This window comes from Corythoichthys intestinalis, chromosome 20, assembly GCF_030265065.1.
Source record: "Corythoichthys intestinalis isolate RoL2023-P3 chromosome 20, ASM3026506v1, whole genome shotgun sequence".
NCBI classification, from domain to species: domain Eukaryota; kingdom Metazoa; phylum Chordata; class Actinopteri; order Syngnathiformes; family Syngnathidae; genus Corythoichthys; species Corythoichthys intestinalis.
The window spans coordinates 18,481,908-18,497,430 of NC_080414.1; the positions used below are offsets into that span (position 1 = coordinate 18,481,908).

Sequence of the window (15,523 nt, forward strand, 5' to 3'; positions counted from 1 at the left end):
TTCATTTCAGTAATAGTGTTCATTGATTGGCTGTTAGTTCCGTCACTCAAAATAGACTGTCCAACCATGTAGAAGAACTCTAGAGTGCGTTGAATTGTAAATGTTGTGTGTCCCGTTTGAAATGTGTCTTATATTAACAGCTGGGTGCCACTGTACCGGTTTCGAGTATGAATGTAAAGGAACGTACCGCGCCCGACGTGCCACAAAACCCAAAACAGTGTGCACAGCTGCTAGCTTAAACGAGCATTGGAAAAGAAAAGGCGGAGGGCCCTCAGTTAATGAACTAATATTATTAAAGGTTGTTTAAAAAAACCGTGGCGCTTTATCTCGGTGTGACCCCTTTGCCTCTTGTGTCATTGAGGTTCGGCTGCGGTTGTCTCATGGTTTCGCCGAACACTCACTGAAAGGTAAGGGCGAAATGAGTTGGCTTTAGCTTAGCTTAGCAACTAGCGACCCGCCTCGGTCTTTTAACAAGCAGGGCGAGATGCGAGGTGAGGCTCAGGGTCGAACCAAATAAGATTAATGTACATATTTTATATGCATTCAAATGCTTTTATTTTAATTATATGAACATCTGTTACGTCCTGACATGTTGAGTTTAATGGAACGACTCCGACGGCGCTGGAAAATAAATTTAAAGCAGCTATAGCTTGTCATTTGTGACGTTACGCACAATAGGAACATTTAATGAAAATATTTGTGTAATAAATCCCTCTAAACTTATTACCTTATTAGTTGGTCGACTATTGTGTTATACAAGTGCTCTAATGATAAATAGGCCAATTGCTACTTTAAGCTTCTTAAATTCCCTTTTCTGGTTAATTCCTAATCTGTGTTACACCACTTTGTTTCTTGAAAAATAGGAAACAAAAAACTTTTTTTCCCCTTTAAATTAACTGCTCAGCGTTATCACGCATGTAAATAAAATGTTTATTTTTACAGTAGTGAGCTTGTGTGTGATAAGCCATTTCAGTGATGATCACATATCAATGCCATCAACAGGCATAGACGTCCAATTTGTTTGACCTGGGAGGGCTGCTGGCCTCTCCCAGTTCAAATGGATTGGACCTCAGTTGTCAATGGCAGCCAATTAGTTAATTGTTCAAAACATACATTCTTATCATACTACATTGCTAAGCCTGCATGTGTTACATTTTCACTATTTTTGGGTGTCTTAGCCAGGTGGAGGTCGGTTGGATGCACGTGGCCGCCGGACGAGAGGCGCCATGAGTGCGGAGTTGGACGCGCTGACGGTGGTCAACCAGCTGCGGGACCTGGCCGCGGACCCCCTCAACCGCAGGGCCATAGTAGAGGATCAGGGATGCTTACCGGGGCTCATCCTTTTCCTGGACCACCCTAACCCGCAGGTGGTCTACTCTGCACTGCTAGTAAGTACAACATAAAAGTTTTTTTTTTTTTTTTTTTACTAGTTTAAGAAGAGCATCTAGGATAGGGGTCGGGAACCTTTTTGGCTGAGAGAGCCAGAACACATTTTTTAAAATGTAATTCCGTGAGAGCCATACAATATGTTTAAAACTAAAAATACAAGTATTGTGTGCATTTCATGTAATTTAAACACTTTTGAAGTACAAGGGTTTGGGTTAGTCTCTAAATTCTTTTTAATAACATTGTTATGCTGTTGTTAATCAATGATGAGTATTTCTTACCATTAATGGGACTTCTGGTGCTGCATGGTTTTGCTGATGATTTTGCTTCATGCAGGCGTCGAGAATCTTAGGATGTGTCTCTTTTCATGTTCACGAAGCGCCAGTAATCCTATTTTCCCCACCACGCAGGGAGCACAATCAGTGTATAACCCAAAAAAGTTTATCCATCGGTAGATTTGTTTCTTTACCGAACTCAGTGAAGGACTTGAATAAATCCTCCCCTCTTGTTGTCCCTTTCATAGTCAGAACCTTGTAATCACGCTGAATTGGGATAAATTGCTTACGTCTGTTGACTCATCCAAAGCGAGAGAAAAAAGAGTGCCGCATTTATGTCCTTCACTTGCGTTGCCTCAGTTTGATTTGACGTCATGACGGTCTTTATCCGAAAAGTCGTCAAAAACTCTCCACAAAGGCAAATTCCTCTGTCAGTTCCTGCTGAAAAGTACGATACTTGTCTTTTTTTGTTTTTCCCATCTTCTCAAATGGGTTTCTAAAATTAGCTGACAAACGTGGAAAATGAAAGCGAGGGAAGTTTATACTTTACGCACATGCGCACATCGGCCGCTATTTTCGACAGCAAAATACAGCGACCCCACTTGAACAGCGTAGTGTCTCTGCCTCATCTGCGTTGCCAATACGACTCATAGATAAATAAAAATATAGATAGACAATGACGTGTATGTTTGCCACTTTCCCACTAAAATTACTGCGAACCGGCTTTCCAGTTAATGGTTGTAGTGTACGGACTACGTGTCCCATGATCACCCTGGGTTCACGCAGCCAATTGCATGTGACTTTGGGGAGGATCTAACGTAGCATATCTAGGTTGCTATTTGATGATATCTAGTGCAAATTGCGCGAGTGTTGTCGGAGCATTAAAAAAAGTTAACATAAGCCGCAAAAGTCACGTCTGCTCATTACTGCACAACACCAGCATATGACTGGTTGCCGTTTCGTGCAATGTGCAAAGGAGTATAATGAAACTTTTTTTCTTTTCTTTTTTTTTTCTTCTAATAATTAAATATTTGTCTGCCAGCCAGATGGAGCCGACAAAAGAGCCAGATCTGACTGCCGAGCAATAGGTTCCTGACCCCTGATCTACGATAATCAGAGCTGACACGATTACCGTAATTTCCCGAATATAACGCACACTTTTCCCCCCAAAATTTACTCGTGGGTGCGCGTTATTCACGGGTACAGGGACGGACACAAAAAAAATTCCATCATGATTCATGTTCCATTGTAAGCATGGACCAGCACAATATTACCTAATCCGAACGACAGTGATATAATAATCAAGTTTCACGTGGTAAATAATTGTTTTCGTGATATTTTTTCACATCTAATAAAATTTTTTAAAAAATTTTGTACTATTTGTTTATTATTTACCGGTACATTTTTCTAACTTTTGCGTTGCAACATGCCGGCACACGGCGATGTTGTCTTGAAGAGAACGTGTACGGCGATCCGTTTTGTATAAATGTTGACCGTGTGGCGAGCTAGGACAGGAGTCTGAGGAAGAGTGTCAAACCACTGAGCCAAGCCGCTTTGTTTTATTTACATTGAAACTCACAAAGTAACAACGTACGTCTTGCACGCAAATCACAGGACTTTTGTTTACTTCCGGCTGTTCCCTTAGCTAAACTCTTGCCCCCGGGAACTACACAACTTGCCAACATTAGTTCCGCCGGTGAATTCTGTTAAAACTCGCTGCAACTCCTTACTTTGTGAAAACTATTATCGTATACTGTGAGCAATTTTACCACAGAAAATTAATATTCTATTTAAAAAAAAAAAATTTGACAAAAGGATTAAAAAATGCTGCAACCGCGTACTTTATAAAAGTTCGAGACACGAGACTCATATTCATTGGTGCTAAAATTAGGGTGCGCTTTATACACGGGTACTAGAATTTTCCCTAGATTTTACTGGTAAAGTTGGGGTGTGCGTTATACACGGGTGCGCCTTATATTCGGGAAATTACGGTACTCTGGTATCAAATTATCCAACAATAATTTTACAAGTTGATTGTTTAGAATTATTGTTGACCTAAAAAATGTCAAAATCCTATTTAGTTGACCTATCCAATAAAATAACTATTATTAGCTGTTTAACTTGATCACATTTTAATATTAATCCAACTCCAAGTGTTTTATGTAATAATAAATGTTCTAAAGCAACCACTGAAGTGTAACCACACGGAGAGAGAACCATGAGATGCATAGTGGGTTGCTGCTTATATAACACCAGTGTGTGTTTTATAATGCCACAAAATGGCTGTATGCTTAAATGTCTTGCCTTCACGTGTGTGTACGCAGGCTGTGCGCTACCTGGCAGAATGTCGAGCCAACAGGGAGAAGATGAAGGGCGAGCTGGGCATGATGCTGAGCTTGCAGAATGTCATGCAGAAGCAAGTGGCACGCACACACGCTGCATCAAATTGTTTAATATAGGCTTTATTTTAGCGGTGTCCTCCTGTTGTGTAGACAAGTCACTCAAAAGTTTGTCATGTTTTTTGTTGTTGTTTTTTTTAAACATTGTCTAATGATTGATTTATAAAAAGCTACAGAACCCTAGTTTTTATTGCAGATCTCTGCCATGGCCAAGCAATGATACCACTTAGTGTTAAAGTTTACACAAACCTAAACTAAAACACAAAGTTTCTTTGTGTTTTAGTTTAGCTGTATTTTATTTTTTTATTTTTATTTTTTAAATTCCAAGACATGACGGGTCAAACATACAAATTCTGATAACATTAATTTTTGGGTTGTTATTGACGGTGATAGATGGTTAATCCACTAATGGCAGTCAATCAGTTAAATTATCTGATTAATCAGGATTTTAAATGACAAGTTAGATCCGAAATTCAGTCAAACCTGTTAAATAACGTCCAAGGTGTTAATAATAGTAAACTTAATACTGTAAAAGTTAAAATAAAGTAAAAAGTCATATGATAACAATACTAATGGAAAAGCTAAATTAGAAAAAATGCATATGGCGGAAGACACTCGGGTGACTTGAAGTTCCTCTCTGAGACCCCAAATTTCAAAATTGTCTTATATGCATATGTGATACATCATTGGAAAGCTTATAATCTGAAATTTCTTGGGGAAGAAAACTTTTGAACAGGAGTATATTTAAAAAAATAAAATAAAATAAAAATTAAACAGCAAAACCCTATCTGAAGGTGAGAGCACGCGAGAGCAGAATTACAGACGCCATGACTTTAACGAGATATTATCGCGTACTCACCTTGTTTCGATCCCAAAACTCCATGTCGCATGGATCACTGAGTGTCAAGACATAGCTGTGAATGGGCACAGCTGGATTTTTTGGGGGATTTTATGGGTGAAACATGGTAATATAACAAGGGTAGCGATGCAGAAATCGCAGACATCAAGGAGTGGTTGATATTTTCTTTTTCATATATTTACCCTTTTAAACGTTTTTCAAGTTTTCTTTGTTTGGATCCATTATTTATCATCTAATATATCGGAGAAAATGCGACAGTAACAAAAGAAAATACAATTAAACGATAGTTATAAGGTAGGTATCCTTGACTTTTTTACCGTCACAATTTTTTTCATTGTGACGTAATTTGTTTAAAAGTTAAAAATAGGCGAATGAAGAATTTTTTAAAGTCGTTTCATTTTTTTTTTTTTTAAACGAAATATTACCAGTAGACATCAATTAATGATTCTAAGCTTAAAACAAAACAAAAGCGGTTGCGCGACGTCTGTAAACTGGGGTTTCCAGGGTAAAACTGACAAATTCAAACTAGTTTGGGGGCTTAATGTGCCATGAATCTACTATGGCAGCATATGGACTTATTGTTCTATCAAACACAACAGTTGTTTTGGCTTAAAATACAGCATTTTCTTTTAAAGAGGAGTGCAAGAGCAGAAACTTTTTCAGTCTTGTCTGTGTTTTCCGCCATATATCATGAAAGAGAAATTTTTGATACTTAATGGCATTACATAGGATTTTTAAATCACTACTTTGATCAGAAATAAAAATAAAAAATGAGGAAAAACATTTTTGTTATGTAGTTTTACAAGTTCAGTTTGATCTTAAATTCAAGCCATTCTATCAAACGAGGCAATGGAAAAGAATTTAAACAATTGACTTCAAATTAGTTCATTGAAGTTCAACTCCAGTCCTCTTGGTGGCTGTAATGAACATTAAATAAGAGTATGAATGCATTGTCAATGTACAGTGAGACATTGAAAATACTGCAAATGACAAAAAAATCGATAACTAGCAATCCAGACAAACTGTCTAAAAAAAAAATACACAAAATCTAGACATCTTGACATCCAGTTTGTAACGTGGTCTTCTTTTCAAGGAGCGCGTCGCCCGGGGAAACCAAACTGTTGGCCTCTGAGATCTACGAGATCTTTCAGTCTGCAGGCAAGGAAGAAGCCGAGCAGGCCGAAGCGGCCGCCGCCTCCTGTCGACGTAAAGCTCAGTTCTTCCTGGGCTCCAACAACAAGAGGGCCAAGACTGTAGTGTTGCACATTGACGGACTGGACGATTCCGTATGTAGCCTCTTACGATACAGCTTTTACACATTTAAGTTGGATGTTAACTTTTTGAATCTTACAACATTTCCCCTGTCGTAGACTCGTAGGAGCCTGTGCGAGGAGGCCTTGCTGAAGATCCGAGGAGTCATCAGCTTTACGTTCCAGATGGCTGTCAAGAGATGCGTTGTTAGGATCCGGTCTGACCTCAAAGCTGACGTAAGCACAGACTACAACAACTAAGAATTACAGCACACCAATCTGTACTTGTTATATTAAAAAAAAAAATACTTTGTATGGTGACAGGCATTGGGCACAGCCATCAACTCTACTAAAGTGATGAAAGCTCAACAGGTTTTGAGGACGGACGACGGAGGGGAGGTGAGGAACATGCCAAAAAATGACGAAAATATGTCATGTAAATGCAGCTTATATACTGTATTTTGTACGGGGATAAATCATCAATTGCACAAGGATATCAGTTTTCTGGACAACGATAGCTTTATTATAAGGCCTGTGATGATTCGATTATCTTTGTGCGTTATGTACACTTTTAACACAATCGGTAACATTTTTCCAAAAGCACTGGTGACAAACTTCAGACCTGGGGGCCAGATCTGGCCCACCACATCATTTTGTGTGGCCCCTGAAACATGTTAGTCAACCACGTTTGTCGCTAAAATAAAATTTAAATCAAATTTTTGTATTCCTCAATGAAAGTTCAAGGACGACATAAACTACATAAAGTTGACTGTTTTTTTTTTTTCTTATAAAATTAAAAATGAATGAATTCATAAATCATACAAATAAAAAGAGAATATTTAATTTCTTTAACTTTTTTGTTATTTAAATTTATAAAATATTGATAAAAAATAAAATGGGGAAAAAACACAAAATACAATCAAATATTCTAAAGTCTAAATACTTAAAAAATACATATATAAAAAAAAGAGGATTTGCAATTAAGAGGCTGGGAAAAAAGTCACAATCAAGTTTGTTCTTGGTTTATTCGAGCTTCCATTTGTTGTCAGTTAGTCAATTAAACGCTGCAGGCATAGTTGGCAGACAAAATGCCCCTCCAAAGCAAACTGAAACTACCAGAGGGAGTCCCCGGGTTAGGATCGAGTTTCGTTCTGACGCTGGCGACCAGGGGTCGCGTTAACCGAATATTTTCCGTCGTTGACCGATTTTTTAAAAACGGTGACGGAAAAAACTGAAGTCCACCTGTCATTTTGACAGGTTGCAATTCACACCCCAGACCACAGGGTGGCGAGTGAGCATATTAATTAGCTATTGTATCTCTTGATGCATGACGTCGTTGGCCTTACTCTGAAAAATGTCAAGGCAACTGAGTGTCCGAAGTTTCTTCAAAAAGCCCCAAAACGACGATGGTGTTGATAAAAGAGGTGAAAAAACAGGGACTGCACAAGCGGGCACGCAATTCAAGTCCATGCGCACCAGGAGGAAGGTGTAAGACTCCGTTCAGACCACAGCAAGTGAACTGTTAATTTCATTGTTCCATAATGTAGCCTACCTACTGTGGCCACAGTCAGCTGTTTTTGTCACTGCGGAGAAAAAGTTACATATTCATCTGCTTGATGTGTGATGGCACGGTGTGGATTCTCTGTTAAGCTTGTTTGGACAGAATATTAATTTAAAATGAATGAAAACCAAATACTATTGAATATGTTGAAGCGGTATGCAATTTTAAGTCTTGTTAGCTCGAATTGCTGTGTCCAGCCGCTGTAGCTCTGCTGCTCTCTGTGAACTCTCTATTCAAGCCCGTGTAGGTTCACTGGCTCTTAAGTGTCTCTGTCACGTGACTGTGTCGTAGCCGCTAACGTGCTCGGCCAAATGGACACACAAGTACGGGAGGTGAATTATGCCAAACAAAGGGTCACCACAATGTCATTATCATCATTTTAAAAATTTAAGTGACGGGTAAAAATAGATTATGACTGGATTTTTATGACCCTGTCAGTCAAAATGACAGACAACGAAAAAGTCTAGCGTAACCTCTGCTGGCGACATAACATGAATTTCCATTTAAGTCGGAATTAACCCTTTAACTACCCCTAAATATACCATAAATCCCGAAACAACTATCCAAAAACATGTATTATATGTCATTGTACTGTCCTCGCCAAAATCTTGGAGCTAAGTCCTAGCTAGCTAGCGAGCTCAAATCCGAAATGACAATGTCAGATGTCCATGTGGTTTGCTGACTTTATTCAGCTGCTCATGACATCAACACTCGTTGAATGAAACTGAAATAACAATGAAATTAAATCTGTTTCATCTTCAATAATAGCAATTCAAATTTACGTTTAAAACTAGCTGTTGATGCAGCAATAACAATGAACACAAACAATTCGCATGTATCAGCATCTTAGAAGTTGCGCTAGACTTTTTCGTTGTCTGTCATTTTGACTGACAGGGTCATAAAAATCCGGTCATAATCTATTTTTACCCGTCACTTAAATATTTAAAATGATGATAATGACATTGTGGTGACCCTTTGTTTGGCATAATTCACCTTCCGTACTTGTGTGTCCATTTGGCCGAGCGCGTTAGCGGCCACGACACAGTCACGTGACAGAGACACTTAAGAGCTGCGCGCGTTCCGGCTTGAATAGAGAGTTCACAGAGAGCAGCAGAGCTACAGCGACTGGACACAGCAATTCGAGCTAACAAGACTCTTAACATTGCATACCGCTTCAACATATTCAATAATATCGAGTTTTCATTCATTTTAAATTAATATTCTGTCCGAACAAGCTTAACAGAGAATCCACACCGTGCCATCACACATCAAGCAGATGAATATGTAACTTTTTCTCCGCAGTGACAAAAACAGCTGACTGTGGCCCCAGTAGGTAGGTTACATTATGGAACAATGAAATTAACAGTTCACCTGCTGTGGCCTGAACGGAGTCTTACACCTTCCTCCTGGTGCGCATGGACCTGAATTGCGTGCCCGCTTGTGCAGTCCCTGTTTTTTCACCTCTTTTATCAACACCATCGTCGTTTTGGGGCTTTTTGAAGAAACTTCGGATACTCAGTTGCCTTGACATTTTTCAGAGTAAGGCCAACGACGTCATGCATCAAGAGAGACAATAGCTAATTAATATGCTCACTCGCCACCCTGTGGTCTGGGGTGTGAATTGCAACCTGTCAAAATGACAGGTGGACTTCAGTTTTTTCCGGCACCGTTTTAAAAAATCGGTCAACGACGGAAAATATTCGGTTAATGCGACCCCTGACTGCACATCATCAGAAACAATCACATCAACTCACCATACACATAATAAACTGTACAAAAGGTATTATATACAGGTGTTGCCTCTGTGGATGCTTCACAAGCAACAAATGTGCTTGCAGCTTTTTCCCCTCTCACTCGGGTGTGTGACTTCTTCGTGGGAGCAAATGGCTCTTCTTTGTGTGCGCACGTGCGCTGTACTTCGTGTGCGCAAATACGTTCTTCATGTTTACATGCGCTCTCACTCACGAGCAGAAGGACGACCTGCTCTACGCTTCCTGCGCCAAAATAAAAGCATGCATCACAAAACAAGTCAACATTATTATTAATTTTTTTTTAAAAAGACTGGAAACTCCAGCATCATAAAGTTTAAATCACGTAAGTTGGGTACGTCTTAACCGAGGGACTACCTGTATGTGGCCGCATTAAAAATGAGTTTAACACCCTTGACTAAAGCCATAAAAAATAGAAAAAAACACTGGTCCTCACGAGAAATCAGTACCCAATATGGCCAGCAGAGGTCAGGCTTAGCTCAATTATAACTTCTAAGTATTGCACTCATGTTTTTCCACTTTTGTTTTGTTGATATGCTACTACTAAGTGACACGTGTGTATGGATTTTTTTTTTTTAATGAAAAATGCAAGTTCAAACCAGAGCTGATCCAACTGAGATCAGTGCTGAAATATGACCACTCACTGCCATGTGTGTCTGTGCGGCAGCTGATCATGCCATTCCAGGAAGAGGGCGAAGGCGCGTCAGCGGTGGAAGAAAACACGGACATCCCGGACTACCTGCCAGAAGAGGAGAGTCCATCGCAGGACCCGGACAAGGCGGTGACGCGCGTGGGTTCTGTCACGGACGGAATAGGCTGGCTCAACACGGCCGCCAACTTCCTGACTCGCTCCTTCTATTGGTGACCCGAGCCGGTCAGGCCGTGGGGGGTGGGCTTAGCCTGGACTTGAAACAAAACACACACACAAATACAAAGTTATACAGCGTGTGTATATAACCAGTGTACACTAGTAACTGTATATCCCTACACTAGAGGACTTGAAATCAGCTGACACCAAGGACGCTCGTTCCGATACGTTGGGAGATGATTTTTCTGCATGATTTATTTTTTCCCCATTTCAAGAATATTTCTCATACTAATATTTTGCGATTCATGTTTTTGTCTTTAATTTTTAGCATGCATTAGTGCCAATCTTACCCCCAATCTTTCGTGTGCCTTTTTTTGATTATTGTAATTATTATTTATTCATCTTCAGAGCGTCCCTGGAGAATGCTGAACACATGGATTTTTTTCCCTTCGGGGGCCATTTTTCTTATTGCGATTTAATGATGTTAAAAAAAAGAAGAAAATGTTTGAATTGTTATGAAAATTTAGGCGTTAAATAATTTAGAGGTCACTTCCACAAAACTCAAAACAAAAATTCAAACAAATTTTTTTTTTTTTTTTTTTTTTTTTTTTTTTTTTTTTTAGTGTTTAAATGTTTAAAGTAAATAATTACAGTACTTAATGATGGAACATTTTTGTTACATTTATTTAACTTTCAGAATGTTTTAGCGCTCCTTATTTAGGCATAATAAACACATTAAAAATGAATAGGCGTTGGGCTTCATTCATTTTTTTTTAACATTTAAAAAATATAAAATCAAGTTAAACAGTACAAGTGAGTTTTTTTTTTTTTTTTTTAGCGAAAACCATAATAAATAGATATCACAGACAATAATTTGGGGAATTAAATGGCCCCTGACAGGAAAAAAGTCCCCCCATCCCTGCAATAGCACCCCTTAACAACACACAAGTATGTTCCCACATGTACATTTTGTAAATGGTGCTTGACCCCCACCCCAACAATCATAAAACATTAGTCACTTTTGTGTGGTTTGTTTTTGCGCGACTAACTCCACAAAAACGGAATCTCTGCTGCCGAAAGTGCTTACCTCACATCCCAGGTTGACTTGTTATCTTCCCCGGCATTATGTCTCTCATAATTAACGTCCTGTACACAGCAACGCTACGCCGTGCAGTGCTGACGAGGCCACTTGTCTCGTCTCTTGTTAGTCCAAGTCGAAAAGCGGCGGCGTGACCTAAATCTGGCGGCGGTGGCTACTTTCTGGTGAAGCAATAACACTTTTTTTTTTAATCATTGCATTGCTATTACCAGTATTCATGTTTTGTTTGTTTTAGCATTAGTACGACTCACATGTACAGATATCCACCTGTGTACTACACTGTAATGCTCATTCCCATCAAATGATGATAAAATTGAAAGTCAACAATGGTGGTTTTTGTGTTTTTATTTATTTTTGAAAAAAATGCTAATTCATATTTCTTTAAATAAGAGTGGCCTGAGGGTAGTGGGGGAGACAATCCAGCTGCCACAGCCTTTGCATGGTGCTGGTGGCCATGCAGCAGGCAGCAGCCACGGCCCAGCTGCAAGCCCTGGAGCAACGCTGGTGGAGCGAGAGGGGAGAACGATGTCACTTCCTGTTGAGGCACTTTATTAGGTACACGCACACGCAACCCATGGTGATTCTATACAAGAGGTTTATGTACAATGTTGGATTTTGATTCCATTTTGTCTGTACTAATTTGTGGTTGTAACAATATTTTGCATTGATGTCCCAATTTCTAAAATATAATAGGAACATTTTTTTAAATTACACACAAAAGCAGGTTTACAAATTAAAATTTCATTGTAAAATAGTTGGAACACGAATGTCTTAATAATTTAGGAACCAGTAGCGGAACAAACGGGTGCGTTGACCATAAAGTTGACTGTCCATCACGGGGAGGGGGATTGGGTGAAGCAGGCTGGCAGAAATATTATAACACTTAAACACCTTTGCAGCTCCGTGCATCATCTTACCTTTCTGTTTGACCCTCCCCTTGCCCAACCTTGCCCACTTTGTGACCACAAACCGGGCCCAACAGAGTCCCGGTTCCACCCCTGGTCAAAACACTTGCAGATAAATTAAAAACAAAATAATTGGATGTATTTGACAAAATATTTAAAATGTAGATTTTATATTAATATAATATTATTGGATGTATTTCACAAAATATTTAAAATGTATATTTTATATTAATATAATATTAATACAGCGGTACTGCTACATACAAAGTTAACTCGTTCCAGGACCTTGTTTGTAAGTCAAAATGGTCGTATGTCGGGAAGGATTTTCCCATAAGAATACATTATAATTCCATTAATTTGTTCCACAGCCCGAAAACCTACACTAAATCCTTAATAAATGCTGCTGGTACTATTGTAATAGCAATTACACAGAGCAAAACAAATAAATCAGGTATATAAAACGTGTATGTATATAAATTAATTATTATTATAATAATAGTAATAATAACAAAACTTTAAAAATGTAACAAATCGGGTTCTAATATGGCGGATGTGTTTTGTGTGGTGTACCTGAACACACTGCGTGGCTGACTTGACAGAGTGAGAGAGGACTTTTTCACTTTTCATGTTCAGCTGCGGCGGACTGTAGGCATGTTGTGTTGCACAAATTCTGAAATAAATGATTAAAAACCTGACGAAGCTGGCGATTTTTTTGGCGATGTTACCACAATAATAATCGTCACCTAAACATAAAGAATGGTGAACGGAAGTCAGAGGTGGACCGTCGGGATCGTAGACATTCTACGACCGTATTGTCAAGCCAGTTCATAGATGCGCACACCACGCTAATATTTTTCTATCATTTCCATCTTCATTTCAGTGGTAAGCGTCTCCTTTTTCCTTTTTTCACCACCTGCATTAACATTATTGGAACCCATGTTGATTTCTCTCACAAAAAATTTTGCCATGCGTCCGTCTTGCGGGAAAACAAAGAAACTGCGGCGCTGTCATAAATCGTCGTATTTCGAGCATGTCGTCGGATGTAGAAACAAATGGCGAGTCAAATTTTACGTCGAAATGTTGAAAAGACCTTCGGCAGTCGAAGCGATCGTATATCGAGGTACCACTGTATATAGTTTTAGGAGTACATTACTAATAAAAAGTTATTTCCCAAAAAATATTTTTTTTAAAATTTAAATTAAAATTAAAAAATTAATATCATAAAATACAGTGATCGCTCGCTACTATGCACTTCAAACTTGGCACCATCAGGTCATTGCCGATTTTTTTTTCAATTAAAAAAAAAACAAAAACTTAAAACTTCAGATACATGCATGTATACATGTACAATTCATTGTTTTCTTTTATATACATCTCATTTATATCATAATTATTACATTTGTGTTTAAAAAAAAAACATTTATTAAAATATACATATGGCGGAAAACACTCTGGTAACTCCACTGCACTCTGAGACCCCAATTTGGCCAAATTTTAAAATTGTCCTGTATGCATGTGTGATACATCATTGGAAAGTTTATAATCTCAATTTTCTGGGGGAAGACAAAAATTGAACAGGAGGGGGGGGGGAAAAATGAAACCCCTCAAACCTAAGTCGAGGTGAGAGCATGACAGCATAATTAAAGACACCATGATTTTAACGAGATATTGTCGCATGCTTACCTTGTTTCGATCTAAAAAGAAAAATCGCAGACGTCAAGGAGTGGTTGAGATTTTCTTTTTCAAATATTTACCCTGCTAAACTTTTTTTTTTTTCCAATTTTTCTTTGTTTGGATCGATTATCATATAAAATATCGGGGAAAATGCGACAGTAACAAAAAAATGCAATTAAACGATAGTTATGAGTTTGATGTCCGTGACCTATTTACAGACACTATTTTCTTCATTGTGACGTAATTTGTTGAAAAGTTTAAAATATGGGAGTGAATAATTTTATAAAGTTGTTTCTTTTAGAAATAAATAATAGACATCAATTAATGATCCCAAGCTAAAAATGATAGACATTTCGAATAATAAATATAATTACTTACCTTCTTTTTTCATGGCTAGGTTGAAACAAAAGCTGTTGCGCGGTGTTTGTAAACTGGGGTCTCCAGGGTAAAACGGACAGATTAAAAATAGTTTGAGGGCTTAATCCGCCATAAAATTGCTATGGCAGCATATCGACATATTGTTCTATCAAACACAACAATTCTTTTGGCCTAAAATACAGCAGTTTATTTTAAGGAGGGGTACAACAGCAGAAACTGCTTTTTCAGCCTTGTCTGTTTTTTCCGCTATATACATATAAGGATTTTTTTTTGTTTTGGATTTTTTTTATTTTTAATGAAGGGGGAACAAATTGAAAAAAAACAATGTCTTATATGTATCCTTCCAATGCTGTTAAATCTGACTAAATACCTTGAACATACCAAAAGTTTAATGGAAATAAGCTCCGCCTCTACTTCGCGGATTTTCTCGGGGGGTTCCCATTCACTTCAAAAAATGAGGGATCACTGTAGTTTAACACAAATTTGATGTATCTAATATCTTAGGTTAAAAAGTGTCTAAAAAAACCCCCAAAATAATAGTTGTGAAGTAGGTGAAAAAAATGTTTCGGATAGAAATATAGTATATATATATATATATTTTTTTTTTTTTTATTTTTTTTTATAGACAGTAAAAAAAATAAAAAAAACTTTTGTACTGATACAATAATATTAACTAATAATAACTACCACTTGCCCAGCTACTTTAAGCAGGTGGTGTCGTACACCCTGAATTGTGTGCCAGCCAATCGCAGTGTACAAGGAGAAAACCAACCAACCATGATCACATAAGTACTGCTGTCACTCAATAGTGTCAAGTTATCATACTATAATAATACTATTACTTTAATGTTGTACGGTATATCATTAGCTTTTAAAAACAAATGAAGCTGCACTTGCTGAACCTGCATTTCAATATACAATATATTAAAGCACTCACTCACTCGCAGGCATCATCAGTATCCATGCAACCATAAGCTTGCTTTTACTGTTGCATACAGTAAGAAAGACACTTTATTGTGCATTAAATGACATTCTGGAGCGCTTCGTATGCTTTCACATAATCATATTATATATGATATTACTGCTGTTTGAAAAGCTTGTCCACATAGGACACCTTGCCTTCCTCTCTGATAAAAAACAATCAACATCTTCCTATCGTT

The 15,523-nt window shown here is 38.1% G+C and overlaps 1 protein-coding gene across 2 annotated transcripts; it reads left to right on the top strand.

Annotated features, from left to right (window-relative positions):
• Nucleotides 1–179: 179 nt before the first annotated feature.
• On the top strand, nucleotides 180–11,741 carry armc1 (armadillo repeat containing 1). 2 transcript variants are annotated; one of them, XM_057823772.1, is made up of 7 exons: nucleotides 180–407; nucleotides 1,183–1,388; nucleotides 3,986–4,077; nucleotides 6,013–6,205; nucleotides 6,290–6,406; nucleotides 6,494–6,568; nucleotides 10,167–11,741. In XM_057823772.1, the coding sequence occupies exons 2-7, from the start codon at nucleotides 1,227–1,229 to the stop codon at nucleotides 10,362–10,364; spliced, it is 837 nt and encodes a 278-aa protein (XP_057679755.1). In that variant the 5' UTR covers nucleotides 180–407; nucleotides 1,183–1,226; the 3' UTR covers nucleotides 10,365–11,741. The 2 variants fall into 2 exon arrangements, with proteins under 2 accessions (XP_057679755.1, XP_057679754.1); XM_057823771.1 differs by having other exon boundaries at nucleotides 181–407; nucleotides 1,179–1,388.
• Nucleotides 11,742–15,523: the final 3,782 nt, after the last annotated feature.